General features: G+C 55.5%; 6 protein-coding genes across 8 annotated transcripts; 2 read left to right on the top strand and 4 right to left on the bottom strand.

The window, feature by feature from the left end:
- Positions 1-1,014: 1,014 nt before the first annotated feature.
- Positions 1,015-3,649, bottom strand: GFER (growth factor, augmenter of liver regeneration). The gene is made up of 3 exons (XM_081131171.1): positions 2,956-3,649; positions 2,369-2,565; positions 1,015-1,277 (listed from the first exon to the last, which is right to left on the bottom strand). The coding sequence occupies exons 1-3, from the start codon at positions 3,217-3,219 to the stop codon at positions 1,115-1,117; spliced, it is 624 nt and encodes a 207-aa protein (XP_080987297.1). The 5' UTR covers positions 3,220-3,649; the 3' UTR covers positions 1,015-1,114.
- A 2,153-nt stretch (positions 3,650-5,802) lies between these two features.
- Positions 5,803-8,207, top strand: NOXO1 (NADPH oxidase organizer 1). The gene is made up of 8 exons (XM_081133824.1): positions 5,803-5,952; positions 6,067-6,147; positions 6,324-6,399; positions 6,516-6,696; positions 6,846-7,027; positions 7,122-7,235; positions 7,533-7,650; positions 7,735-8,207. The coding sequence occupies exons 1-8, from the start codon at positions 5,887-5,889 to the stop codon at positions 8,000-8,002; spliced, it is 1,086 nt and encodes a 361-aa protein (XP_080989950.1). The 5' UTR covers positions 5,803-5,886; the 3' UTR covers positions 8,003-8,207.
- Positions 8,208-8,339: 132 nt separating this feature from the next.
- Positions 8,340-14,865, bottom strand: TBL3 (transducin beta like 3). Its single transcript, XM_081133823.1, has 22 exons — positions 14,756-14,865; positions 13,275-13,326; positions 13,097-13,192; positions 12,962-13,009; positions 12,700-12,841; positions 12,520-12,604; positions 12,266-12,436; positions 12,103-12,178; positions 11,929-12,022; positions 11,666-11,847; positions 11,436-11,577; positions 11,035-11,093; positions 10,846-10,949; positions 10,222-10,369; positions 9,902-10,132; positions 9,741-9,811; positions 9,503-9,659; positions 9,366-9,424; positions 8,987-9,090; positions 8,805-8,876; positions 8,559-8,717; positions 8,340-8,474 (listed from the first exon to the last, which is right to left on the bottom strand). The coding sequence occupies exons 1-22, from the start codon at positions 14,794-14,796 to the stop codon at positions 8,365-8,367; spliced, it is 2,403 nt and encodes an 800-aa protein (XP_080989949.1). The 5' UTR covers positions 14,797-14,865; the 3' UTR covers positions 8,340-8,364.
- Positions 14,866-16,440: 1,575 nt separating this feature from the next.
- Positions 16,441-18,409, bottom strand: RNF151 (ring finger protein 151; the record flags this gene model as incomplete). The annotated part of the gene is made up of 3 exons (XM_081131690.1): positions 18,222-18,409; positions 17,817-17,913; positions 16,441-16,923 (listed from the first exon to the last, which is right to left on the bottom strand). The coding sequence occupies exons 1-3, from the start codon at positions 18,386-18,388 to the stop codon at positions 16,441-16,443; spliced, it is 747 nt and encodes a 248-aa protein (XP_080987816.1). The 5' UTR covers positions 18,389-18,409.
- A 1,563-nt stretch (positions 18,410-19,972) lies between these two features.
- NDUFB10 (NADH:ubiquinone oxidoreductase subunit B10) lies at positions 19,973-25,130 on the bottom strand. Of its 3 annotated transcripts, XR_013998495.1 has the most exons (5): positions 24,838-25,096; positions 23,523-23,661; positions 23,217-23,356; positions 20,357-21,296; positions 19,973-20,097 (listed from the first exon to the last, which is right to left on the bottom strand). XR_013998495.1 is itself a non-coding variant. In XM_081133102.1 (4 exons), exons 1-4 carry the CDS (start codon positions 24,983-24,985, stop codon positions 21,292-21,294), a joined length of 432 nt encoding a protein of 143 aa, XP_080989228.1. In that variant the 5' UTR covers positions 24,986-25,096; the 3' UTR covers positions 19,973-21,291. The 3 variants fall into 3 exon arrangements, 2 of the variants coding, with proteins under 2 accessions (XP_080989228.1, XP_080989227.1); XM_081133102.1 differs by having other exon boundaries at positions 19,973-21,296; XM_081133101.1 differs by lacking the exons at positions 19,973-20,097; positions 20,357-21,296 and adding an exon at positions 22,778-22,937 and having other exon boundaries at positions 24,838-25,130.
- RPS2 (ribosomal protein S2) lies at positions 20,536-22,690 on the top strand. The gene is made up of 8 exons (XM_081133100.1): positions 20,536-20,620; positions 20,785-20,964; positions 21,048-21,137; positions 21,420-21,527; positions 21,779-21,952; positions 22,035-22,194; positions 22,395-22,486; positions 22,572-22,690. Exons 2-8 carry the CDS (start codon positions 20,788-20,790, stop codon positions 22,650-22,652), a joined length of 882 nt encoding a protein of 293 aa, XP_080989226.1. The 5' UTR covers positions 20,536-20,620; positions 20,785-20,787; the 3' UTR covers positions 22,653-22,690.
- Positions 25,131-26,511: the final 1,381 nt, after the last annotated feature.

Below are 26,511 nucleotides of genomic sequence, written 5' to 3'. Positions count from 1 at the left end.
AGAATACATTCAGCATTCTCTCCCATCCACCCTGGGGTCAGCTTCCCCTTCAACTGCCACATGGGTGCCTGCTCTCCCTGCTTCCACCCATGCCTGCCTCATCCCAGCTCAGATGAACTTTTTAAAAGTCACATCTCACCATTCCTCGGCTCCAAATCCTCCAAGACCTTCCTGTCACAGAAGCTAGGAGTTAATACCACGTCCTTGCTGGGGCCTTAAAGACTTCATGCTATCTGACGCCTCCTCACCTCTCTGATCCTCCCTCAGCTCCAGTAACTCAGCCTCCTTGCTGTTCCTGGAATATCTTGGCCCACGCTTGTCTTGGGACCTCTCCTTTCTCCTAACGAGCCAGAACCTGGACAGGAGGAAGCTGCTGACCACAGAGGGGTGAGGGCAGGCCCTGTCCATCACTGCAAGTCCTAGCAAACACACTGAAGCCAGGTTCTCAAGTCACTTCTTCAGCATTTTATTTTTGTCTCAAGCTCCAAGGAAGCTGCCCCCAAAAAGCCTCTGACAAGCTTGGTATAGCTATGGAATCCCATGTGCAGAACAGAAAATGAGCTGCAGGGTCAGTGGACCCTCAGAGAAGAACCCTGCCTGCATCTTCCCTCCCTGTAGGGACTGAGCAGGGTGGAAAGCTTAGTCTCCAGGCTTCTTTCCTGAAGTGCAAGCAGCACACAGCCTCTGAGGCTACAATTAATGTGGCTGTCTCTAGCTATACAATAGGGAGACAATGGCCTGGTCTCAAAGATTCTGTGTGAAAGAGTAGCCCAGCCAAGCTTATCACCTTCCTGTGTGGGGAAGTGGGCACCAGGGTGTGGGGTGGGCAGGAGGCTGCACCCTGAAAAAAAAGACAGCCTATGCTGCTCCTACTCCTTCACCTGTAGCCCCACAGGGCTTCAGCTGAGGAGGAGGCCATCAGGGTGTCAGCAGCAGGCACTTCAACTCCAAACCTGAAAAGGAAAGGGTGCCATGGGAAGTGGCTGGGGAACACCCAACTGAAACACAACAGGCTCTGGCTCTGCCGCACTTTAATGAGTGCTATGATGCACTTTAATGGATGTCCTGCCCCTTTCTAGCCAGGCAGCCCCCATGAGTTCCAGCTGGTCGCCCTCTAGTCGCAGGAGCCATCCTTCCAGCCATCACGCCAGCGCTCGTCCACTTTAGAGCAATCGAAGTCCGGCTTGCCTAGCTTGCGGTTCACCTCGTTGTGTAGGCGGCACAGCCACTGGGTTAAACATGCCCGTGTGCGCGTGTCTGGCTGGTTCCTACATATCCTGCGTGGGGGGAAGCACATGGAGAATGAGGACAGGCAGTGGTCCCACTGTCCCTGCTTGCTCAATCCAGGGAGAGATGGGATGCTGCTGTAAGCTACACCCAGGTGTTCTGAGAGACAGTAATTCCCAGAACAGGGCTGACCCTGTAGTGCCAGGTGTAGTAGGCTCCTAGGCCTGCTCAAAACCTCACTTGGGGAGCTTGATAAACACTGACAAGAGCCCAGGGCAAGACATTAACACAGACCAGGCAACTTTACAACCTCATAACAATCAGGAAGCCTCTTCACAGCTTCCCTGCCCAAAGCAGTGTGTGAAAAGGGTGGGGCCTGCACAAAGGCTTAACTGAAAGCCAGACCTGTTTCTTAGCACCTGGGGCCCTGGTACTTCAGCTCAACAAGAGACCACATTCTAACTGCCCAGGCTTCAAATAGCAAGGGCTGCCCTGCCCCCCACACCCAGACCAGAAACACCTATGGGTGCCAAACAATGCTCTTAGACTATCTAATGAAGAAAAAGTGTCTCTTGTAAACAATAGCAGTGAATTCTCAAGGACTTGAAACTGGCAGTCCAGCTCCAAAAGTCAGGCAAAGTGGAGTCCTCCTTAACCTGCCAGATCCTCCATCAGTACTATGTAAGGGACCTTATGTGGGAAGCTCTCCCTATGGGCCTGTGGCTGCAGAAAGTGGCAGTGCCCAGCAGCAAACCAAGGCTGCTTGGCCTTTGAGTAGAAAGATGGCTCAGATGATCCAATCCCACTCTGTTGGTGGTCCCTGCTCTTGGCAACTCTCCATTTCTGCACCTACTTCTCTAGGCTCTCCTTTATGACATCAGTCAGGGGCCCCAGGCCCAGGTTCCAGGTGGGATGCTGTGCTGCTTCTTAAAAATATATATATATGTTTTTATTGCTTTCAGAGAGAGGAAGGGAGAGACACCAACATCAATGATGAGAGTCATTGATTGGCTGCCTCATGCACGCCGCCTGCTGGGGGGTCAAGCCTGCAACGGATCTTCTGGATCATATAGGTCCATGCTCAATCGCTGAGCCACCCGGCCGGGCATCTGCTGCCTTTAGATGATACAGAATAACTTACCTCTTCCTTATGTCTTCAGCACACTCCTCACATGGGTAAAACTTGGAAAATAAATGTATGAGTTGGGCCATGTCTTGCTGCTGTTCTGGGGTGGGCAGGTCGGGGTAGTAGGCAGCCAGGGTGTGGAGAACAGACCAGCTGTGGCGGCCCAGTTCCTCACGATCCTCAGGACAATCTTCTCTATACTTGCTGTCCCGCTGCGGAAGGAGGCCGACCAAGGGTCAGTTCAATCTCCCCTGACCAAAACCTATAAAGCTCCTCCTTCTCCCTCCCCAGCTGGAGGCCCACAGACTCCAGACGTTAGTCCTGCGGCGGATCTGGCCCACGTGACGCCAAAGCCTAAAGGCTGGGCCTACCTTGGGCAAGTTCAGGAACAGCCAACCCTGGGGGGCATAAGTCTGTCAAGCATAGGACCTGTGGAACCGCTTGGCCTGCGCGTTGTTCTTAGGCCGCCTGGGGAGCCTAAGAACAAGGTGTACGGGCCGGGGCGGGAAGGGGCTGGTCGTGTGCGGTCCGGGGCTAGGAGTGGCCAGGGCTCGCGAGCCTCGGCGGAGAAGTGGCGCCCCCCGCCCCCCCAGCATCTGCACCTTCTGTTGCGTTCGCATCCATGACTTGAAGTCCACGCAGGCACGGCAGTGCCGTCTCCGGGAAGTGTCCTCGGCGACCTGAGAGTCAGGGGTCGGCGCCAGGTTTGGAGTCGGGGCCGAGGCAGTGGCGGGATCTTTCCGTCCCGGGCCCCGGCCGCGCGCATCCGTCACCAGGTCCTCCATTGCTTCTGAGCGCGCGCCGCCGGGCAGGAAGGAGAAGAGGTTCCCACCGCCGAAGCGCCCCCGTTCGCTGGACGCCGCCATGTTGCCCGCGCAGTGCCTGCCGGGCCAGTTCGAACTCCAGAAGGGCCTCGGACTCAGCCTCCAGGACGGGGCGCGGCTACAGGAGCCCGGCTCGGAGGCCGCCGGCTCGGGCGCTGAGGCTGGGGCTGGACTCGGAGTCCGGCGAGGAGGCGGGGCTGGAAGCCAGGGCCCACACCCGGGTTGAGGCAAAGCCCGAGGCCAAGGTTCCGGCAGGGGAGGAGGCGGGGCCAGGGGCCCGGGTCATGGCCACGCCCCCGGGCCTGGGTCCGCGGCCGGAGCCCGGCTGGCGAGATCCACGGCGATGCTCCCGCTTCCCCCAGTAGAAGGGCAGCGTGTTGTGGAAGCTGCGCCGCGGCCGCGCCGTGGACTCGAACTGCGGCCGCGGCGAAGTCCGTGTTGCAGCCCTCGACGCCCCCATTGCTCTGCTCTGACGGTCCCCGGTGCCTGTGGCCAGACACTGTGCAGTCAACTGGGGACACGCCCCCCAGCCGGCTGCGCCGCACTAAGGCAACATAGGGCGGGGCCGTGAGCTCAAGATGGGCGTTGTGCACTGGGGCGGGGTCCCGGGGATCCGCCCCCGGGGCCGGCGCCATGGTAACGAGCGCTAAGGTAACGAGCGCTAAGGCTAGCGGGGTGGGACTGTGCGGCTAAGGTCCCTGGGCTTCTGCTCGAACCCGGCGGCCCCGGATCCTCCAGCCTGCATGAAGAAATTAAATCCACGTCAGGAGTGGCCTCAGGAATCTCTGCTTCTAGTCATTCCGCAAATATTTGTGTAGTGCCTAATCTGTTCCAATCACTATTCCAGGCACTGGGCAGGGCGGGGAAACAAGATCCAACCCTGACTTCGTCAGCTCATAGTCCAGTGGTCAAGACGGAAAAAACAAAACAAAAAAATGAGTTACACTAACAGATGTTCACTTACAAACTATGGTGGGGCCATAACAGGGCACTGTAAATTCAGGTGGCCTCCCTGAGAAGGTGACCCTTAGGCAGAGGCCTGAAGGATGAGGAATCAGCTGAGGAGAGCAGGCAAGGACAGGCTGGAGGTGGGAGGGTCTTGGCCTCTTGCATAAGTTGAAAGGCCATGGAACAGGACGTGGGGAGGAGAAATCCAGAAGTAGGCAAGGGCCCACCGAAGACCTTGTCAGCTGCCATGAGAACTGGGAACTTATTCTAAGAACTGGGGGAAGATACTGGACAGTTTTGGGCAGGGCTACCTCTACCAGATCCCATTTCTGTTTTGCAAAGATTCCTCTGGAGAATCAATTTCATGGGAGCAAGGGAGGAGCATGGCCATTGGATGGGGAACTGTTTTTGCCCAGGTGAGAGAGAAGGGTAGGGGCTATGGAGAGGGAGTGGAAAAGATCCAGAGTTTCGGGGAGTGAGGAAGCAGGTGTTATCAGTGGGTTAGTTGAGGGGGCCTCAGCAGCCTTCTATGTCTCCGGCTGTTAGCAAATTGGCTAGCTTCTATCCTTTGTCTTCCAAGGGAGTGGGGTCTGTTCCAACATGGACTCTGCCAGGCCAGGCTCCCTCAGCATGGCCCCCCCTGAGATTGGGGTGAGACAGCTGGACTAAAGGCACTCTGCAGATCAGGTCTATGCCAGCAGGTGTTCACTGTCCAAGGCCAAGATGAGGGAAGGTTTGAAGGCTTCAGAGAGAGCCGCTGGAGGGATACACAAAAGCCCTTTGTTCAGGCCAGGGTGGTTTCCTGGAGAGATGCCCCAGACACTCCTCCCTGAAGGGCTTGGGTGGGGTGGGGGTCCCAACATAGCTGGTGGCCCCAACAGCAGGAGGAACCACTGTGTGCCAAGGTTAGATGGGGCTCTGGAAATCTCTATAAGGAAGCAACCCAGAATTGTGGAGCACCTAGGCAAGGCACATCCTCTGGAGATTCCAGGGTCTTCTCAACACCCCGGTGAGGGAATGGTCACTCCCGATTGCAGAGGCTGCATTTTCAGTAACTTGTAATAAATTATAAATTCAGAGGCAGCTCTCAAAACAGTCCTAGTCACCACCACCGCTGCCCCCAAGTGCTAGTGACTATAGTGATGGACCACCACAGGGTGAAACCTCTGGGGTGAGCCTGTGAGATCTGACCCTCCCCAACACATATAGAAAAACTGACATCCACAACACAAACTTCCTCCTTTGTGACTTGGGAACATTAAGAGATCTCCCCAATGTGAGGATTAAGCAGTTCCTGGTGACAACTGTGTTAGTTGTCCAGGCAAGTTCAAAGACAATCCTGTGGGGCACACCCTGGCAGAAGGCTCTCACCAATCCTAGCATTACACAGGATCTGGGAGAGCAGGGAGGGTGGGCCAGGCCTGGCGGCACTTTGATGGCTCCTCCTTCTCCAGCCCCCAGCCCCCGTGGCCAGATAGATTTGGGCTGAAGGCCTCAGGCAGCAGTACCAACCCTCCAACGCCTCTGTGCTCCTGCTGCTCCACCCAGATCTTCAGTTTGAGGCCCAGTGAGGAAGCTAAGGACACGGATAGGGCAGGGCTGCAAGGACCTGGCAGGTCTGAGGCAAGCAGGGGAATTCCAGCCAGTCTTCCGGGTGCCCAGGAGCACCGCCAGTCCGTGTGGTTAGGGAGCCAGCAGGATACTCTACCACACGCTGCTGACTCCAGAAGCCCAGGACCTCAACCCTCTGACACCACAGCTATGGCACGCCCTAGGCACCCAGTGTCAGTACGTGCAGCTGCTCTGGTGCAGACAGAGAAGCTCCAAGTAAGATCCAGTCCCTGACTACCTCTGGAAGAAATAGGGAGAGGGAGGGAGGGAGGGAGGGAGGGAGTCCATGGTCCAGTCCCTCCCAGGTGCCCCTAGCCTTTCCTCCAACAGACATTCGCCTTCTCTGTGCGCTGGTCGGATGAAAGCAACACCTTTGTGCGAAGGAGCTGGGACGAATTTAGGAAGCTTCATGTGAGTGAACCTGGGGTGATCCAACTTCCTCCAATTGAATGATACCCCCACCCCCATAGTACCTGCCGTCATGCCCATGCTGGCTTCCAGCACCTACGAACCCAGCAAGGGACTCCTACCCTCCCAAGGTAATCCAGTGGGCTTTCAAAAATGGATATGCTGGTTCTCGCCCTTAGAAGATCCTCAAGGAGACCTTCCCGGTGGAGGCCGGCCTGCTGCGGAGATCCGACCGAGTTCTCCCCAAGCTTTCTGGTCAGGCTGCAGGGATCCTGGGAGGGGCAGGGGCAGGGGCAGGGGGAGCAGCAGCAGCCTGGTGATGGGAGCCCTGGGGGGGGGGGTCCCATGGTCTGTTCCTGTTGTGCCCACAGATGCATCTGCATTACTGTTGGCGCGTGGGGGGCGCACGGGCCGTGGCCTGGCGCGCCTGCGGTTGCTAGAGACCTATTCTCAGACATTGCTAGCAGCAGAGCAAGTGTCCAGGGGGCCAGCACTCACTGGCTTCTTCGAGCCACAACCCCTGGACCTGGAGCCCTCACTACCACCTGGCAGGTGCCTGATCTACCCCTAAGTAGCTGTGGGAAGCATCTGAAGGGTGGGGGCCAAATGGAGAAAGGGCCGAGGTGGTACAAGGCTGGGTAGGCTTGTGAGGTGTGGCAGCCCATCCCCACATACCTCTCTCCTGCAACCACCCTTTCCAGCCTGGTGATCTTGCCTGTCCTGGAAGAGCCCCTACCCGGCTCTGTGGGCAGCCTTGCCATAGGCAGCCCAGTGGCTCTGAGCCTGCACTGCCTGCAGCCCTTCAGCACCCAGGACACACGGGGCCAACCCTTCCATGCTCGGGCCCAGGAGGCCCTAGATGTGCTGCTGCGACACCCCTCAGGTGGGGCTCGGCAGGAGTCTGGGGACTTGACATGCTGCCACCAGGATCCCAGCATGCCTGGGGATCTGAACCACTGCCCACCTTTTGTGTACAGGTTGGTGGCTGGTGGCTAATGAAGACCAGCAGGTAGCATGGTTTCCTGCTCCCTATTTGGAGGAAGTGGCCCTGGGTCAGGGACAAGATGGAAGACAGCCCCTAGGGAACAGTGGTATGAGACTAACCCTCTTCCTGATGCCCACCACTATCGTTAGGCAATGTATGGCAAGGTTGGGCTACGGGTAGCACCTGACCAGGGGGTGAGATGCTATGGAAGGACTAGGTGGTGGGAGCAATCCCCTAGCATGTGCTTAGTCCCCATAGTGGGCTGGAGCCCCAGTGGGTTTTAGAGTGGTCCTTGGCATCAGCAGAGACCCAGAGAGGGAGACCTCGGAAGTGGGGATTCAGTGAGATCAATGAGGGGACAGAGTCAGGAGCCCTGTGGTAACCACCAAGTACCCACTCCCAGGCTCCCAGTTCTGTGTTTCCCAAGCCTATGAAGGCAGCCAGGCTGATGAGCTGTCAGTGCCTGCGGGGGCAAGAGTGCAAGTGCTGGAAATGTCGGACCGAGGCTGGTGGCTGTGCAGGTGTGGGGCTTTGGTGGGGGAAGGAGGGGTCTAATGGGGCAGGGGTCAGGGCCAAGTGCTAACCAAACTCTGCCCTACTTGCAGGTTTGGTGGCCGCACAGGTCTTCTCCCCTCTGTGCTACTGCAGCCTGATGGGCTAGGCATGTTCCTGAATGGACCAGGGCTCCATTCTGGGACAGAGGGTGGGGAGAACAGGGCAGAGGTGGCCCAAAGCTCCCCTAAGTCCCCCCAGACCATGACCCTTCCCCCTACTGTGCCCACCCGCCCCCCGCTGAGTGCCATTCAGAGCCGCTGCTGCACCATCACCCGTAGGGCACTGGGGAGGGACCAACGGGGTCAGGGACATCCTTGAGGGTGTGTGGAACTTCGTGGAGAGCTTTGCTGTGTACCCCACAGATGGAGAGGCAGGCCAGAGGCTCCAGACACCAGGAATGACTGATGGCAGCCATACCACCCCCAGGGCAGGGGGAGGCACATTTGAGGGTGGGACTCCCTGGCTGGCAGGGCCAGGAAGCTACATTCTTCCATTTCCTCTAGTAAAGTTCTGATTAACCCACACTCCGTGTCTATGCTGAGGGGCACGGCCTGTTGGATTGCAGCCAGGCCAAGGCACAGGGATGGTGTTTGGCCAAGGTTGCAGCCTGGGACCTGGGGTGAGACAAAGCCCAAACAGACACAGGGAGCTGGGATAGAAAAGTACACCTTCTGCATGTTTCAGAGGGCAGAGGGGGCTGCAGGGAGGGTGGGCAGCTTCATGTTGTGCCATAAGAAGTCTAGGAAGGTGGCTGCCTGCAGGGTCCGGCTGAGTCGCTGAAAGTGCCGCTCTGGGAATGACAGAGGCAATCAGGGGGTCCATAGAGTCTGGTCAGGCTACTCCCCACCCCCACCTAGGGCTGTGTTCCATGTACCTGTGTAGGGCAGCAAGGCCTCAAGTGAGGCCCGCACACCTTCGTAAGCCAGCAGCTCTTCCGGGGCCTCGTGCCGTAGCAGCACACCCAGCACAGCCTGGGCTTCGTGACAATGCCTGGAGTTAGTGTTCCACGTGACACAGAAGCGAAGCAAGGCCTCTGCAGGTGATAGGGATGATCAGACCTGCCTGTTGGCCACTCCACCCATATCAGCCACTGTCCAGCCTCTACCCACCCACCCCAAACCTTTCTGGTCTCGCCGAAGTCGGAGCACAGTGGCTTCCAGCTTCTCGAAGGCCTCAGGGTCCCTCCGGATGGCTGCAGGAAGAGGGAAAATGAGCCCCAGGGAAGGGGAAGGGCAGACCTGAGAGGAACTCCCTCCTTTCCCCCTCCACTGCTGCCTGTCAGGCCCATGAAGCAGCACTGACCCTGGATAACAGTCAGCACAGTATGGGGCCGGTCCAGGGAGATGGCCAGGCCGAGCGCCCGCAGGTACCGTTTCTCCTGGAGCAGGTTGTCCAGTTCTTGCTGCCTGGTGGGGAAAGGAGGAAGGAAGACAGGGCCACAGGGCTGGGGTTGAAGGCAGAGACATCAGGGGACTGGCTCAGGAGTCAGCAGACCAGGCCTGAGCACTCACTGATGGTGAGCTGTGTTGACACTCCAAGCCTCAGTTTCCCCGTGCCATAAAGCAGGGGTGATGCTAATATACCCTACCCAGGGGGGAGGGGGTGATACTGATGCATGGGAGGTGCCAGACACATGGGTGACACTCACAAGGAAGTTGGGTGGGGGACCCTCCAGGCTTACTTGACCACCTGCTCCTCCCGCTTGGCCTGCTCCTCTGCCTGCTCCATTTCGGTAACATCCTAGGGTCAGACTAGGGTCAGACTGGAACCCCATGCTGCCCTGCCCACTCTTTGCCCGCTGCACCAATGCTCACACACCTTCCAGAGGATGACACAGGAGTCACTGGCGCCAGTAAGAGCACGGTCGTCCAACTGGCTACAGTGAAGTCCCCAGACCTTGTCATGGTGGGCATCCAGTGTCCTCACACACTCATTGTTCTTGATGGTCCAGAGCTTCACCAGCCCATCAGAGCCACTGGGTTTGGAATTGGGAGGGGGTTCAGCACTACGGTCCCCTAGCTCACCACAACCCCTGCCCTGTCCCCAGCCCTCTCACCTGGACAGCAGCTGTGTACCACGGCTCACAAAGGCCACCTTCAACACAGAAGCATCATGCCCCTCGAACGTCTGCAGGGTAGGGACAGGGAGGGCATGAGATGACATCAGGTAGGGGCCAGGCCTGAGGTGGGGGCCGGGCCTGGGGTGGGGGCAGCTTACTTTAAGGCAGCTGAAGTCCTGCAGTGCCCAGAGCTTGATGGTGCCATCAGCTGAGGCAGTGGCCAGCACTTGGTCCATAGGTGAGAACTGGACACACCAGAGGCCACGCCGGTGGCCTGAGAAGATGCCCAGCAATTGGCACTGTGGCAGGGCCCAGAGCTTGGCTGTGCGGTCCTGTGAGCCTGTGGCCAGCAGCTTGTCATTGGGAGCAACAGCTACACTGTTGATGTCCTGGTGATGGCAACAGGCAGCAGCTCAGATACCCCTATCCTAATGAGGGCCCTGCCACACTGCCACCCCAGTGTGCTGTGTGTAATCACCTTGTCATGGCAGCGTTGTGTCACCTGGGCCTGTAAGAGGACAGGGCCACTGTCTGAGGCTGTGTTCTTGGACAGCAGGGCTTTAGGGATGGGCCATAGCTTCACAGTGCAGTCCTGGCTGCCCGTCACCAAGAAGGTCTCCTTCAGCCTGAAGCCCAATTTGGGGGAGGGGGAAAATACCTGTTGAGCCCTTGCCAACTCTATCTGCTAATGCACCACAGCTCAGGCTGGACCTGCAGGACCATGGTCCAGACCAGAGGGGCTGTCCCAGAAGGCAAATGGCCTGAGTCAATCAAACACAGTTATGGGACCACTTGCCTGCACTTAAGCCCACAATGCTTATCCTTGGTGGCACCACCCCAGGTAACTGTGTCTCAATAATGGGACACCCTGCCCCTTTCATCCACCCAGCCCCAAGGCTGCTTCCTAGGAAGCCCCCATCCCCACCCAACAATGGCACCTGGGGTACTACTGGCCTGTTCTTTATCCTAGATCCCTAGGCTGAAGCTTCAAAGAGCAAGCCAAAGAGACGATATTCTCTCCATCTCCCTAAGCGGGAAATCCATCAGCAGGGCCTAGGTCTCCACATCTGTGACACTTTGGACCCCTGCCCTGGCCCACTACCTAGAGCAGCAGATGGTGCCCACGCTGTGGGTGTGCCCAGAGCCCTGAGCCACACAGGTCACCTCGCCAGCCTTGTTCATCCTCCAGACTCGAATGCTCTGGTCCTGAAGATGGGAGGGGTGAGGACAGAGGCTGGGCCAGGCTTTCCCACAGGGGACCTATACCTCCATACCTCTTGGGGTACCTCACCTTGGCACAGCTGGCAAAGAGCCACCCCTTCCGAAACACATCCAGGGCCAGGACAATGTCTGAAAGAAAAGTGGAGGGAGGCCCTACTGGTGTGGCTCAGCGGTTGAGCACTGACCCATGAACCAAGAGGTCGCCGGTTTGATTCCTAGTCTGGTCACATGCCCGGGTTGTGGGCTTGATCCCCAAAAGGGGGCGTGCAGGAGGCAGCCAATCGATGTTTCTCTCTCACCGATATTTCTCTCTCATCGATGTTTCTACCTCTCTATCCCTTTCCTTTCCTTTCTCTCTAAAAATCAATACAAACATATTTTAAAAAAAGAAAAAAAAGGAAAGTGGAGGGAGAATCGTCAGAGGTCAATTAAGGGAAGGTGTCCCAGGGGGCGTTGGCCTGGCACCCTCACCTGTGTGTCCATGGAGAATCTGACAGGCTGATGTCTGTAGCTCAAATACTTTTAGGCAGGGGCTATTGGAGGCCACCACAATGTGGGAGTCCTCGGGCCCAAGGAACCGGACGTCCAACACCTCCTCGCTATAGCCGGCAAACTGCAGGGTGGAGAGATACAAGCCAGGGCCAGAGTGAGAAGACAGCCAGAGACCCTAGGAGAAGTGTTGACCAGGGGGCAGTGCTCACCTGTTTCTGCAGCTTCAGGGAGTGTGCTTCATAGAGCAGAAGGTTGTGGTCAGCAGTGACACTGAGGAGCAGACCAGCAGCTCGGACCAGGGTGCAGTGAGTCAGCTCCCGCCCAGGGCCTGACAACTGCTGTTGTGTGTATACACATTGCCCAGAGGCTGCCTCCCACACACGCAGCATACCTATGCAGGAACAGAGGCTGCTGGGACTCAGATCCATAGGCCACCCGTCCCTGCTGCCTGCCGTGGCCTAGCCCCACACACCTTGGTTGCCAGCTGTCAGGAAGTACAGGCCCGTGGACTTCACACCCAGCTTGGGTGCCAGCTCCTCTGGCAACAGCACTGCGGCCTCCACACTCTGAGGAGGAGCAGGTCAGAGGTGGCAGCCCCACCCCCACCCCACCCCACCCCACAGGCACCGACCCCTAGGTGCCCCACCTCAAACACTGGGATGGTCCTCAGGGCTTGGTGGCTCCGAAGGTCCCAGACAATGCAGATCTTATCCCGGCCCGAGCTGGGGGAAACAGCCACCTCAGTTCCAGAATCTCAGCCATGGCCTTCCCCTGCCTGCTAAGGCCTGGGTAGCTAGCTGGCTGCTGACCTGAGCATGGTGTGGCCATCAGCACTAAAGGTCAGTGAGGTGACAGCACTGTAGTGGGCAGTCAGTACAGCCAGGCATGACTGGTCCTGTAGCGACCATATGCGGATGGCGGCGTCTATGGCTGAGGAGAAGAGCAGCAGGCGTGCAGGGTCCGGGTGGAAGGCCACCAAACTGCAGATGGGTAGGTGGGACAGGTGAGCTGTGCCACCCCAATGTGATGTCCCACTCACCCAGTCTCTGATGTTCCTACTCACTGCACAACACCTGGTGAGCCCCGAAAGTGGTGTGTCCCGTAGTGCCGCACAATGTCCCAGATACGCACAGCCCCATCACAGCCGCCTGTGGAAATGTGTTTGAGGTAAGGGGGCTGGTGTTCCCCAAACCCCCTGCTCATGTGCCCACCAGCCTGCCCATCCACCCAGCTGGGGCCCTACCTGTGGCTAGCAGCGTGGAGGTGGGGTCGAAGGCCATGGTGGCCACAGGGGCTGTATGTATCGCTTTCCACAGGCGGATAACACTGCCCTCTCGCCAGGCCCAATGAGCCAGCAGCAGTGCCCGGCTGGCTGTCACTAGGACCTGGGGGAGGATGTAGTTTAGCTGAGGGCTGAGGGGGTAGAGGCATGGCCACCCATCCTCACAGACTCAAAGTTTGGTTGGGAAGTACTAGAGCCCACCTCCTGTCCCTACCCAATATACCTCATCATCAGGGCTGAGGTCAAAGGCAGTAATGTCCTCCTGGTCCTCCTAGAGGAAAGAGTGGGCACAAAAAGTTCCATGAGAATAGGCTGCTTTTCCATACTAGTCCCTAGCCCCAGCTCTCCCTGCCCTCACCTGCTCCAGGCTCTGCAGAATGGCCCCTGAGGCTACATCCAGGATGTTAACTTTGGTACCACAGACACAGAAAAGGTGCTGCCCAGTCTTGTCCAGCTGGTGATAGAGGGGTCTCAGCCAAGGTAACACTCTGTAGTCCCTGCCTACCCCACCACTCTGCCCCTCCCCAAGCTGGTACCTGCACCTTCCCGCCCTTGTAGAAAGGCTCGATCTTGCGCTCGACAGCATAGCTGGAGGGAGGAGAGAGGAAGAAAGTGAATCACCCACCCCTTGGGCCCCAATGCCAAGCCCTGTGTTGGGTTCTCTCCCAAAGATCAACCCAACAGGTCCCTGTGACTGAGCGCCTAGACAGCAGTAGGACTGGGGTTGTGTGATTTCTTTTCACTGTTGTGAGTGTTGGTACCCCCTTGTTACTGAATATTTGAGACCCAGGGCTGACTGGTGACCCAGAGGATCCCACAGCAGCACACGCTGTCCAAACAGTCCATTCTTCCCAGAGATTCCCCGGTGCTGATCAGGCCAGGCCTTGGGGGCCCCCTGCTGGCCACCGGAGACCAGGCCTGGGTACCAGCCGAAGTTAACATGCTCAACATCTTCCCTGAGGTCCAGCCTGACCCTTCCCCAACCCTTCCTCCATCCCCAGCCTAGCCTGCATCTCAGTCCTCAAGCAGCCCTATTCCCTCATCCTGGGCTGCCTCCATACTGGTTCAGGTTACTGCACTGTCCCCTCTGAAGAGCTGCTCCAGTCTCTTCACTAGCCCCCCACCCACTCTCTCAAACCCTGCTGTCAAAAAGGCCTGTTAGAATATAACTCTGCCTTAAAACCCTCTCCTCTCCTTATATGTTTCCAAGATCTTGCCCAAAGGGGCCACTGCTAACCTTTCCTGTTTCAAACAGGCTGTTTCCTGTGCGTGGCCTGGACCTCTCTTGTCAGTTTTCAGTGGCGCCTGACTAATTCCATTGGGGGAAGCCTCATTGTCAAGATGAAACAAAGCCTCCAACACCCAAACCCCGTAGACCATCCACCCGAGATCCTTCTGCTAGTGCTTGTCACAGCCACTGATAGAAATTATTTGCTTAATGAATTTTTCCCATCAGACTGCCCTCCAAACGGCGGGGCTGAGTCTGTCCCTTTCGGGACACTAAGCATTTAGATGTTCAGCAGAGGCTTGGGGGATTGAATAAGCACAAGACTCAGGGCTTTCTGGGCCACTGCTAACGGGCGCATCTCCTGACGTCTATTCCTCCTCCCTGGGGAAGAGGGACAGCAGGTGAAAACTCTCAGCCGCCTTACCCGAAGGTGGTTCTCCGCTACCTGAGGGGGTCAGAGGTGCCGCTCCCGTCTGGGACCTGCCTCCATTTGTGCTCAGTCCGCCCCTTCCTCCTTTGGGATTTCTCATTCCCCACTCCCACACCCGCTCCTAGTTTAAGTAACCCACGCTGGCTATGCCCGACCGGGCTCCAGCCCCCGTCCCCGAGCGCCGTCATTGCCGGCTCTCCCACCTCATAATACTGCAGCCGCCACGACCTCGCGGACACAGTCCTCACCATCTCCCCAAACCCGAATGGACACCCGGCCGCGGTGGGAGCCCCCGCTACTGCCGCTGCGAGCTCGATTCCCTCCCCGGCGGCGCCCACAGCCCCCGCGTCCCCGCTCACTTGGCCTTGAAGCGGCTCAGACCGGCCGCGGCCTCCTCCATGTCGCCGCCGCTGCAGTCGCCGCCGCGTGAGGGAGAAGGGACAGCTAGTCTGGGCGACCCGCGCGCTTTACTGGCGTCACCGCCGGCTGCTACTGTGACGTCATTAGCACCGCGCGACCGGCGCCAGTGGTAGGAAGCGAAAGGTGGCTGAAGGGTTACCGGCACCGAGGTTGGATTGTATCCCGGGCTGGGGCCGCAGTAGACTGGCATTGGACTGGGTTCACTAGCTACCTGGCATTTTATTTACTCTTTAATTGAATTTATTGGGGCGATACTGGGTAATAAAATTATGTTTCTTTTATGATACATCATCCGTATATCCGATCTTGTAATTGAAATTTAGAAAGGCATTCGTAGTTGTTTACTAAAGTAGTCCCAAGGATCCCGTCCCTTCCGCGGTCTGGGATTTGGCGGTGAGCGCATTCGAGTGTAGACAGAGCCTTGAATCAGGCCTTGCCTCGGGGCTCACGCCCTGGTGTGAGAAATAACACAGGTAAATTAATAAAACGGGTAATTTCAGAGTCGTTTAAATATTTGAGCACAGCCGGGCCGGGCGTGGCTCAGCGATTGAGCATCGGCCTAGAATCCAGGCGATCGGGGTTCGATTCCCGGTCAGGGCACATGCCAGGGTTGTGGGCTCGATCCCGTTGGGGGCGTGCAGGAGGCGGCTGATCAATGAGACTCATCATAGATGTTTCTCTCTCTCTCTTCCTTCTTCTCTCTAAAATCAATAAAGACATATTTTTAAAAAATAAATATTTGAGCACATTCTGTGCAAAGCACTGTTCTAGGCACTTGGGAAACACCAGAGAAGAAAACAAAAACCTTGGCCTTTGAGTAGCTCAGGTGCTAGTTGTGTGGGGACTGGGCGGAAGGGCAAGGAATAATCGCCATAAATGATTAGCACTGTGGAAAGAATTGTTGAGGGTTGGAGTGGAGTTTAGGGTGTGCAATTATTTATTTATTTTAGAGAGGGGAAGGGGGAGAGAAACATCCCTTTGTTATTCCACTTACAGTATTTATACATTCATTGGTTGCTTCTTATATGTCCTGACCAGGGATTGAACCTGCAACCTTGGCATATCCAGAAGACACTAGAACCAAACCAGCCAGGGCAGGAAGTGCAGTTATATGTGGGGTTGTAGAGGAGGCTTCATGGAGAAAAAACTTGAAGTAGGTGTGTTTCAGGCTAAGGAACAGCCAGTGTACTGACTTGGCATTAAGAGGAGCAACAGAAGCTCATGGGGCTTCAGGGAATGAGTATGAAGAATTATAAGGGAAAGTGGCCAGAGATAATGGGGGTTCCCTGTAAGTCACTGTGATGAGTTGGCTTTTACTCAGCTCAGGAATTTGAGCCATTTGTGCTACTGGCTATGAAACTGGTAACAAGATTCCCTAGAAAGTAACTGGGAAGGAGACTGGGAAAAACTTTTGTGAGACATCCATTTGAGTGGAAAGAAGCCAGGCAAATGAGAGCTAGGGCAGGGTAGCCAGTGTTAAGACCCAGTGGTGGGAAAGAACTTGGGAGAGAGGCCAAAGTGTCCATGCAGGGTGAAGGAGGTAGTGCCTGCAAAGGTGCAGGGTTGCAAGCACAGAGATAGCGGGGCAAGCCAGTTTTGGGCTCGCATTTATTTACCCCTCAATTTACAAGGTACTTTGGCCCTGGACCCTCCACACCTCAGCCCCAATACTGGCTTCTGTGGTGGCCTCAGCATCCTCTTGCCGGGCGCTTGGGAGCAGTGCGCCCTCCTCCAGGAAGTTTCCCAGCTGGACTAACTGCTGGCGGATGAGGTTGGTGGTGCGGTACACCTTGCGCACCTGCTGGAGCAGGCACAGAACCAGAGTCTGGCTACGCTCCTGGCGATGGCCCCAGGCTTCCCGCAGCTCGTGGTGGCAGTTGTGGCGCACAGGCTCTGCCAGGTCCAGGGTCGCCCCGCAGCCCAGGGGGCCACACTGCTGGATACCATACTGGCAGTGCTGCTGGTGCTCGGCCAAGGCCCCACGAGGTATTCGCGCCATGCAGCCCTCGTTGGGGCAGGCCATTAGCTCGAAAGGGCAGGAGTTCTGGTGCCCCTTGCGATGGGCCAGGGGGCATGTCACCAAGCAGCCAGCTTCCGCATTCTTGCACTAGGGGTGGGGGAGAGCATGGTGAGCCAAACCAGGTAGGGCATTGCCAGCCCTTGAGCTGCCCATCCCCAAAGAATCCCCCATCCATGACATACATTCCACTGTCTAGGAACCAGTGAACTACCTGGGAGCCTTCCAAGCTCTTATGGCACCAATGACTTGGAGAGGGAAACTGTTGGATAAATACTTGGAGGTGGGAAGACTCTAGATCTCTGAGAGGAGGGGGTCAGGGCTTGAGACTTGGAAAATAATAGGGATGTATGGGGCTGAGTTGGTCTAGTGGATTGCATGTATGCAGGTTTGCCAGGCTTTCCCCCTCCCCCCCTTAACCTGTTTTCCCATCTATAAAATTAGGGGGCTGAAGAGTTAATGGCCGCCATAACAGATATATTATTCTCTAAAAATTTTCTTATCCCCATTTTACATGAGACCTGGCCAGTGTGGCTCAGTGGTTAGAGCATTGGTCCCTGAACCAAAGGATCATGGGTTCGATTCCCAGTCAAGGGCACGTACCTGCATTGTAGGTTCAATCTACAACCCTGGTCAGGGCTGGTGCAGGAGGGAACCAATCAATGTGTCTCTTTCACATTGATGTTTCTTTCTCTCTCTCCCTTCCCCCTTCTAAAAAAATTCAATGGAAAAAATATCCTCTGTTGAGGATTAACAAACAAAAATTTACATTTGAGGCCCCAGGGGCTGAGTAGTTTTGTAACTTGCCCAAAGTCACACTGCAAGTAAATGGAACTCAGCCAGGTCTGATGACCCGAAGTCTGTAGTCTGTTGCTGGAGTAGAAATCCTCAATTCTGAGGGTGGGATTCTCCTTGCCCCCTCTCCTGGCTCTGCACCCCACAAGGGGGCAAGGAGGGTCCTGGCAGTGGGTGCTTTGAACTACCTTAACTTCCAGGTGGCCAATGGTGTTTCGGAGTTTATTCACATGGACCATCTTTTTCCGTTTCACCTCTTTCCTGCAGCATGGACAGGTCTTTTGTCTAGGAGGCATGAGATGGGGTGAGTACTGGGATTGGGAAGAGAGCAAGTAGCAGCAACATGTTGGTCCCTTCTCTCTAGTTGAAAGAGGGATGAGAGGGCTTTATAGGGACCTCTCAGCTCTGAGACCTGCGCCAGGGGCTGCAAATACCACAGGGTGAATGGACCCACATTATTTCAGTGTCTCAGATTTAGCAGCTGATCTTATGGCCATGACTCATGGCTTTGCAGACCTTCCTCTGTCCTGGATTACAGAAATGGCTTCATTCCCCATCCCTGACTTCCCAGCCTCTTGGGAACCCAGTAGCACCTGGCTAGCCACTGGTAGATGCACTTCTTGCAGAAGATGTGGCTGCATGGCAACCTCACTGGCTTCTTGAGAACCCCATGGCAGACAGAGCACAGGAAGTTGCTGTCAGGAGGGCTGGTGAAGAGGTTGAGATCATACCCGCCACTCTGAAAAGGCCAGGCCAGCATCAGGTCAGCACTGGAACCAGGATCTGGTTACCCACTCCATATACCAAGAGGGAAACCCCAGCAAGCTTTGGGTGGGGAGGTGAGCCACATGAGAGCCCCAAGTGGAGGGTTGGGTCAGCACCCACTTCGAGGGGGCAGCTGTGAGGGTCAAGACCTTTGAATACTAATTCACAGCTGGAGAAGTAGGCCTCGGCCTGGAGTTACTCTTGGCCAGAGTCCTCTGAGTTTTCCTTGTTCCATTTGGGAGCTTGTAACCCACTGTCCACCCTTTTCAGCGTGAGAATTGTGGTTCCAGTTCTGGGCAAGTCTCTGGATTTAGGTACAAATCAAAGGGCAAAGGCAAGAGGGTCTTAAGCTCACCATGATCTGTGTCTAGACGGCAGCTTCTGACCCGAGGTTGAGGAGCCTCCATTTAACAGTGGGAGTGGGCCGACATCACAGTGGCATTGTCCAGCTCAGGCCAATCACAGCACCAGTCCAGGGCCCACTGGGACCTTGCACCACCTGGCCCTTACTCCCCTCTCTAAAGGGGCACAGATGAGGAATAGGATACCCCAGACCTGGGATAGGTCCGTACAGCCCCTTCCTTGATGGTGGCTGACAGCTGATTCCCCAGGCAGTACTAGGCCAGGAACCAAGCTTCTAGGGGCAGTATTCCCAAAACTGAAGCTTCAGCAGGTATGAAGGGATTGTTCCCCTCCCCCTCTAAAATAGTGCTGCCCCAGTAGCTACGTCTCCAAGAGCTCAGGGGCTTTAGGATCTAAGACCCGAGGTGCTCCAGGATACAGACCAGGGAAATGATGACCAGATTCCCATGCAACCTGCAGTACCACAGCAGGAAGAGGTAGCCTGTGGGGAAGCCTCCCAGACTATGTAGGCTTGGACTATCTAGGCAGGCTTATGAGAAAGGGAAATCAACTCCAACTTGAGAAACCAGCATGTTCCTACACATAAGGCACAAACATGTAAGTGCATTTCCAGTCCTAGCTGGTTTGGCTCAGTGGTTAAAGTGTTGGCCCATGGACTCAAGAGTCTTGGGTTCAATTCTTGTGAAGGGAACGTACGTCGGTCACAGGCTAGATCCCCAGATCCAGTCAGGGCACATGAGGGAGGCAACCAACCTATGCGTTTCTTTCACAATGATGTTTCTTTCTTTCTCCCTTCCACTATCTCTGAGAAGCAATGGAAAAAATATCCTTGGGTAAGAATTTTGAAAAGTGCTTTTCCATACCACCCAGTGGTGCACTCATCAAATCCTAAAGACCCTAACCCTGTCCTCAATGCAACAGGAAGCCACTGTATGAAATGTGAATCTTACACTCCTATCCTTGCTAGTGGCTTGCAGGTCCAACCTGACTTTATCTGCTCATGTAGAAGGTCTGAGGTGTGGAACTTTAGGAGTCACCCGCCTACCTTGGAGGCGCCAAGTTCTAGCCCTGTATGGTAACCAAAGTAGGTAGAATAGGGCTGGCTAGGAGAAAAAGTGGTCTCCCCCCTTCACAGCACCCATTGATCTTACCGTTAACAGATGCATTTTCCAGGCTGACGGGCAGGGGACCAAAAAAACACGCACACACAAGAGTTAGACCAAGAACTTTATTGAAAAACGAAGATAAAGGATAAGTAAGTTAATAAAGTGAATACAGCGAAGCCTCCCTACCCCCACGATCCTGGCGGCGTCGGCCTCAGGCTTGGGGCATCCAGGTGTCCTGCGAGCAGAAAACCAGATTAGGATCTAACACCAGAGCACACGAACGGTAGCACCGAGGCCCCGAGCCGCGGCGCGTGTTGGGGCCTGGGTTTCACGTCCCCACATCGGGTGGGTAGTGAGCTGAGGCCCCCGGTGGCTCTGGGCGCCGAATCTCACCTACGGCCACGGCCAAAGCTGCAGGTGATTTTCAACCAACGCCGATCTCCGAGTACCACCCAACAACATAATGAGCCCAGGAAGCAGACGAGCTGACCTACCTGCATCCGGAAAGGGCTCGAGCGCAGTGGTGCCGGCATTTATAGCAACTCCGCTGCCACACAGATTCCAGGGCCGCGGACCCGAAGACGCGCAGGCGCACGCACAGCTCGGCGGGGGCGGGGCCCCACGAAGCCAATCACAGGCTGGCTTATAGGCCCTTGGAACACTCGCGATCGGCATCGCTCAGTCTAGTTCTCGCGGCACTTGGCGCCATATAAAACTTCCCTCCCAGAAATCTTTGTTCTTCTTTCCCGAGGAAACACGTGAGTGTTCGTTCCTATTTGTGCGCGTTGGGGCCTTAGAGTCGGCAATCCTCGGACATCGGGCTGGACCCGGGCTGGCGTGACCCCAGTCTTAGGCGGGATCTCCAGTACAGGCGACTGCGAATGCCAGGGCTTCACTGACTGTTTTTTGTCGCTCTATTTAGCAAATGGCGGATGACGCCGGTGCTGCGGGAGGGCCAGGAGGCCCCGGGGGCCCTGGAATCGGAGGCCGCGGCGGCTTCCGTGGAGGATTTGGCAGCGGAATCCGCGGCCGAGGTCGCGGCCGGGGTCGGGGCCGGGGCCGAGGCCGCGGAGCTCGCGGAGGCAAGGCCGAGGACAAGGAGGTAGGTCCGGGCCATGCGCGCGACACAGCCCGGTGGGCAGCATCGGGTATTTTCCTCTCGTCATCGGCGCCTTTTTCTTCCAGTGGATTCCTGTCACCAAGTTGGGCCGCCTGGTCAAGGACATGAAAATCAAGTCCCTGGAGGAGATCTATCTCTTCTCCTTGCCCATCAAGGTGATTCCTGGTTTTTTTTCTGTGTTGGGACATTGGGCAGGTGCAGCCTTGGGGGAGTCTCTTCTGACTTTGGTGTGGAGGGATGAGATTTATTGAGGGGCCCTGGGCTTTGAGATGTGTGAGTTTGTGGGTGGCCGTCTCTGACGTTGGGTTATCAATCTGTAAAGAAAGAAACGGGACAGTCAGAATGCTACTGCAAGAAAGCCAGGTGCTCTCTTAATGACTAATGTTCAGAGGTGGTGTTTCTTAAATCATACTTGTCACGAATCTCATTTCTTGCAGGAATCTGAGATCATTGACTTTTTCTTGGGGGCATCCCTCAAGGATGAGGTTTTGAAGATTATGCCCGTGCAAAAGCAGACACGAGCTGGCCAGAGGACCCGGTTCAAGGTATCCCAGCCATCTTGTGTCTTCCTGGGCTGTCTCTGCCAAGGGGCTTTGTGAGACTCTCTCAGCTCTGCACTGTTACACTTGTTTTCACACGTGTGACTTTCGTAATGGGGAGAGAGAGAAAGGATCTCCTCAGGACCTCAGGTTGGCCTGACAGTGGCCAGTCCTTTCTTGAGGGGCGCAACAGGCCTTGGGATGTAGTTACTGGTGTGCAGGATATTGGACCACCAGCCACTTGAGTCTCTTCACAGGCATTTGTCGCCATTGGGGACTACAATGGACATGTTGGTCTGGGTGTTAAGTGCTCAAAGGAAGTAGCCACTGCCATCCGTGGGGCCATCATCCTGGCTAAGCTCTCTATTGTCCCTGTGCGGCGAGGCTACTGGGGGAATAAGATTGGCAAGCCCCACACCGTTCCTTGCAAGGTAGGCTGGGTGGTGGTGTTTGATGAGGTCTTTAAGTGGCAGATGAGCTCCAGCTCCAGTCTGCTGACTCCAACCCTTTCAGGTGACTGGCCGCTGTGGCTCTGTACTGGTGCGCCTCATCCCCGCCCCCAGGGGCACTGGCATTGTCTCAGCCCCTGTGCCCAAGAAGCTGCTGATGATGGCCGGTATTGATGACTGCTATACCTCGGCCAGGGGCTGCACTGCTACCCTGGGCAACTTTGGTAGGTGGTCTATACATGGGCTATGGTCTCTGAGCATTACTTAATCACAGTATGGGTGGCTGGTGGAGTATTTTCAGAGAGGAAAGCCCTAAATGCATGGGAGATGCCCAAAGTCGCCTCTCATCCTAGGAGTGGGACAGCTGTCTATATCTGGGGTCTTGTGTTTTGGGTAAATCTACTAATCCTCTAACCTTTTCTAGCCAAGGCCACCTTTGATGCCATCTCTAAGACCTACAGCTATCTCACCCCAGATCTCTGGAAAGAGACTGTTTTCACCAAGTCTCCCTATCAGGTACTGCCTGCCCCACTACCTTATTAACCTATGCAAGTGCAGTGTGTATCTGGCTCTACAGCTAAAGCTGTGTCTGTCTTTCCAGGAATTCACTGACCATCTTGTAAAGACCCACACCAGAGTTTCTGTGCAAAGGACCCAGGCTCCAGCTGTGGCCACCACATAATTTCATACCAGAAAAATAAAGTGAATTAAGCCCATTAATAGTTGTCTTCTGTTTCTGCTGAAATTGGACAATGGGCCAATAAGGCTTATCAGTGTGTCAAAAGTGAAGGCTGAAAACACCAGAAACAGGTTTCGTTACTCTTTATTTAGTAAGAAACAGCCATATGAGAGGGGACTCAAGGAGCAGCAGCAGCAGCCTCTTTAGCAGCTTTTCTCTCTGCAAGCATCCTCTGCTTCTGTTTTGCCAGGCACTTCCTGGCAGAATAATGGGCCCCTAAGTCGTGATCTGGGAAAGAGAAGGAAGGGGAGTCATGCGCCACTTCTGCCATAATGGGAAAAGGTGTCTTCACTACAGAGAGTAAAGTCAAGTAGCCAAGATGGGTATGTGGCAGAAAGGGGACCTGGGGCACAGTGATAATTCCTTTATACCCTGCAAGGCTTTGCAAAACCATGGCAGGTACGTTGAGAACCACTGTTTTAGTAACTTTGAACCCATAGCTGTGGAGATTGGAATAGAGGGTTGGCTAGCAAGCAGGAGGGTCAGGCTGGGATAAGGCTCACTCACAACGGTCCTGGTAGGCCTTGGCCACCTGTGTGAACTGCTCCAACTCCTTGGCACAGTTCTGCCTGTAGCTTTCACCTTCCCTCTGCTGACAAGCTTTCAGCCTTTCTTGGATAATGTTGACGATTTCTTGATCAACTTTGCTGAAAGAAGAGGGAACAACAGGTCTACAAAGAATCCTTCCCGTGTACCTAAGGACAGAGTGAAAAGAGTTGGACCCTGTGTTCTTGCCCCCCAACCTCCAAGATCTTGGGCATGATATGGTTGCTGCGCAGGGTTCAGTATTCCCCAGTCAAGGGCAGGACATACTAGTCTCTTCTCCATTGCATTTCTGCTTCAAACATGCACAAGACATCCTTTTCCTTGCATTCGGTGATGTCTGGCACTCGGCGGAACTCCCGGTGGTAGTAGTAGTACCTGTTTTTTGCATGCTGCTGCTCTATAAACTCTGCAAAGAGAAACCCCCAGACCCAGGCACCATTGGTTTGGATAGGCCACAGTTTAGATGGGCTTTTAGCTTTATTTCTAATAAGCCATAGGAGGGGCAGTTTTCCCATGTTCTCAACTTTTACAGACTGGCAAGTGGACTGACTCCAGCGTGAGCTGGTGTGTTAGTCCTGGGACAGACTGGGCTACAACAGGAACTCCCTGTTACTGTGTCCCTACAATAACCCTGTGGGGCAGGTCCTTACTAACTGATGGGACTGAGGCACAGAGGGAAGGCAGGACTCGGAATCTAGACTTTGCAAGCCCACACCCTGCTACCCCTGACATGCCAGCCAACCCCCTATCATGGACTCCAGTGTGAGACTCTGATTCTAGTCCCAGTTTGCCACCACTCACCCGGCCCAAATTTCCCCATAGGGAAATCAGTAAGTCGGACCAGGGAAGAAATAGCAACAACAAAAACGGAGGGCTTTTTCCAGACCTTGGGAGTCTGGTTTGCTGACTTTACCCTCCCTAACAAAAGAGCACACTATGCACACCAAATGTTTTGCTTAATGAATGAAACTGGTTAAATTAGCATGGATGAATCGCCTGGCACTAGTGACAAGGCGGAGCATAGGTACTCTTCCTGCTACCCCATGGGGCTGGCTGAACCACAAACTGGGCAACAAAGAACTATTTTAGACGTTCGTCTGGTTCGAACCGGAGATGGGGCAATCTGGGGAGCTTTCAAAGAATTTGGGCACACACGGAGGGCAAGTCACACCAGTCTAGGTTGAGGGGAACTCGGCCATGCCCTGGTCATCCCGGTCATTTTGCAGGCATGCAGAGAGGGTTAGCGTTTGCTGACCCCTGCACACAACGCATGATGCAAAGCGTGCAGGGAGACGGGTCTAACGACCCAGGATACAGACTGCGATCGGCAAACAACCCCTAATATTTGGGCAAAGTGGGAGACCAGGAGTGCCTGGAGAGTACCCCAAGCTGCGGGAACCGGAGAGCGCTGAGGGGTGTAGGAAGCGGGCGTCCCCGGAGGGAAGGCTTGGGGTGCAGTTGGGGGTCTAAGGCGATGTGGCCCAAAGATCTACGGGTGGGCGCCCCGGGTGTCCAGGCCAGGCCACGGAGTCCAGAGCACCAGGGAACCCGGGGAGCGGCGGGGACCGGGTGGAGCCCGTACCTCTCACGAGGGTCACAGGCCGGTCCACGAGGAGGTCGAAGGCCTTCGTTAAGTAGGTGATGGGGTTGGGCAGCGAGGTCTGCGGCGAGGGCGCCGGCGTGCGGCGCGGGGGCTCGGGGTACACGTCCTTGTCCCAGCTGTCCGGCATGGCGGCGGCTCCGGGAGGGCTCAATCCCCGGCGCGCGGCCCCCGCCTCTGCCTCTCTGGCTGGGCCTAGTTCGCCCGCAGCAGAGGACGCCCGAGGGCGGCTGCGCCTGCGCAGGGCGGTCGGCGCCCGCGAGGCACCATGGGACTTATTCTCACGACAAGCCCGAGTCTGGGTTCAGTAACGCCTCACTGCGTGGGCGCCCTCTCGTGGAGCTGAAGCGCCATTGCACATGCGACTCCCTCCGTGGTTCTCTATGGAGTATCCCTGCTTACATTCTAAAAATATATATAATTTAAAATAAAATAAAATAGCCTGGCTGGTGTGGCTCAGTTGGTTGGACGTCCTGTGTACCAGAGGCTGTGGGTTCAATTCCAGATCAGGGCACATGTCTGGGTTGCAGTCTTAATGCCTGGTAGGGGGTGTGCAGGAGGCAGCCCATAGATGTTGCACTCTCACATTGATGTTTCTCTTTCTCCCTCTCTCCCTTCCTCTCTCTCTAAAAATCAATAAAAATATTTAAAAATAAATAAAAGGTGACTGACACAGGAATAAGTAAACTATTAATGCCCTTGCCAAGCATAGTGAGGAACAAGATGAACACAGCTGGGCTCTTCTGGAGAACTCAGGGCAGTAGAGCAAACAAATTATACCACCTACTTGCAAACAAACAACATCAACTACTCTACCAGGATGCCTTCTTGTGTTGTCCATTCCCTACAGCCCTCTCTGGGCTCCACTGTGCCTGCCAGTGGGCTTGTGGGGCCTGCCTGGGGCAGAGCTTGCCCCCTGGGAGCCCCACTTGTAGGGAGAAGTGGCTTCTATCTTGGGCACAGGGTGCTCTGGTACTGTTCTGATGGTTTCATCCTGACCCTGAGCACTGTTGTGCCCCTTAGGCACCTCTACTGACCAGGGCCCTGCTGGCTGCCCTCTGTGATCTCCACACCTAGCATGGCCCCTGGCCAGCACTAGGGAGGATGCTGGTCACTTTCTGCTCAAAGGCTGGGCCTAGAGACACAGAGCCATCAACTCTATAGACACAGAATCTGGAATCACAGAAATGTCAACTCTTCAAATCATGAACTCTTGGAAACAAACACTGTCAGACCCCAAAATTTATAACATTGGCCTGCAACATCGGACTAAACGAGGGGACCCAATGGAGGAAAGGCTGAGCTGCTGTCATCACCAGAATGACCTGAGAGTGCTGAGGTGATGACTTCCTGCTGCTGCCTGGGAGAAGAGGGACTCGAAGATCATGCAGCAGAAGCAGAAAAAGGTAAAAGAGAGGGAGGAACCCAAGTAGCTTTGTGGCTTTGTGTCCAACCATCCTGCCCTTGGCCTGTGTGCCTGGAGCCAGTCCCACCACTCCTGAATCTCCTGTAGCACTCAGCACCAACGGCATTCCTTCTGCCTGGAGCCTGGAGCCGTTTCTTCTGTGCTTCCTTCCCACAGTGGAAGGGTTTACCCCTTCCCAGTGATTTTATTCCCATGGGGCTCAACCCAAAGTATTAGAAGTAGCTTTGTAA

The sequence above is a fragment of the Miniopterus schreibersii genome, assembly GCF_964146895.1.
Source record: "Miniopterus schreibersii genome assembly, chromosome: 3".
Classification (NCBI taxonomy): Eukaryota; Metazoa; Chordata; class Mammalia; order Chiroptera; family Miniopteridae; genus Miniopterus; species Miniopterus schreibersii.
Note: the sequence above shows the minus strand (reverse complement) of the source record. Positions and strands in the feature narration are given on the sequence as shown.

What these genes read in the sequence shown, in the direction of transcription:
- GFER (XM_081131171.1), bottom strand. Translation starts at nt 3,219, where the DNA reads ATGGCGGCGTCCAGCGAACGGGGGCGCTTCGGCGGTGGGAACCTCTTC. An exon ending in GGATGCGAACGCAACAGAAG is followed by an intron (nt 2,566 to 2,955) that starts GTGCAGATGCTG and finishes CTCCTTCCGCAG; the next exon opens with CGGGACAGCAAGTATAGAGA. An exon ending in GCTGAAGACATAAGGAAGAG is followed by an intron (nt 1,278 to 2,368) that starts GTAAGTTATTCT and finishes CCCCCCACGCAG; the next exon opens with GATATGTAGGAACCAGCCAG.
- NOXO1 (XM_081133824.1), top strand. Translation starts at nt 5,887, where the DNA reads ATGGCACGCCCTAGGCACCCAGTGTCAGTACGTGCAGCTGCTCTGGTG. An exon ending in TGCAGACAGAGAAGCTCCAA is followed by an intron (nt 5,953 to 6,066) that starts GTAAGATCCAGT and finishes TTCCTCCAACAG; the next exon opens with ACATTCGCCTTCTCTGTGCG. An exon ending in GCTGCTGCGACACCCCTCAG is followed by an intron (nt 7,028 to 7,121) that starts GTGGGGCTCGGC and finishes TTTTGTGTACAG; the next exon opens with GTTGGTGGCTGGTGGCTAAT.
- TBL3 (XM_081133823.1), bottom strand. Translation starts at nt 14,796, where the DNA reads ATGGAGGAGGCCGCGGCCGGTCTGAGCCGCTTCAAGGCCAA. An exon ending in CCTGACAGCTGGCAACCAAG is followed by an intron (nt 11,848 to 11,928) that starts GTGTGTGGGGCT and finishes GTTCCTGCATAG; the next exon opens with GTATGCTGCGTGTGTGGGAG. An exon ending in AGGACTTCAGCTGCCTTAAA is followed by an intron (nt 9,812 to 9,901) that starts GTAAGCTGCCCC and finishes CCTACCCTGCAG; the next exon opens with ACGTTCGAGGGGCATGATGC.
- RPS2 (XM_081133100.1), top strand. Translation starts at nt 20,788, where the DNA reads ATGGCGGATGACGCCGGTGCTGCGGGAGGGCCAGGAGGCCCCGGGGGC. An exon ending in GCCAGAGGACCCGGTTCAAG is followed by an intron (nt 21,528 to 21,778) that starts GTATCCCAGCCA and finishes GTCTCTTCACAG; the next exon opens with GCATTTGTCGCCATTGGGGA. An exon ending in CCCACACCGTTCCTTGCAAG is followed by an intron (nt 21,953 to 22,034) that starts GTAGGCTGGGTG and finishes CAACCCTTTCAG; the next exon opens with GTGACTGGCCGCTGTGGCTC.
- NDUFB10 (XM_081133101.1), bottom strand. Translation starts at nt 24,985, where the DNA reads ATGCCGGACAGCTGGGACAAGGACGTGTACCCCGAGCCCCCGCGCCGC. An exon ending in GCCTGTGACCCTCGTGAGAG is followed by an intron (nt 23,662 to 24,837) that starts GTACGGGCTCCA and finishes TTCTCTTTGCAG; the next exon opens with AGTTTATAGAGCAGCAGCAT. An exon ending in ATGCAATGGAGAAGAGACTA is followed by an intron (nt 23,357 to 23,522) that starts GTATGTCCTGCC and finishes CTCTTCTTTCAG; the next exon opens with CAAAGTTGATCAAGAAATCG.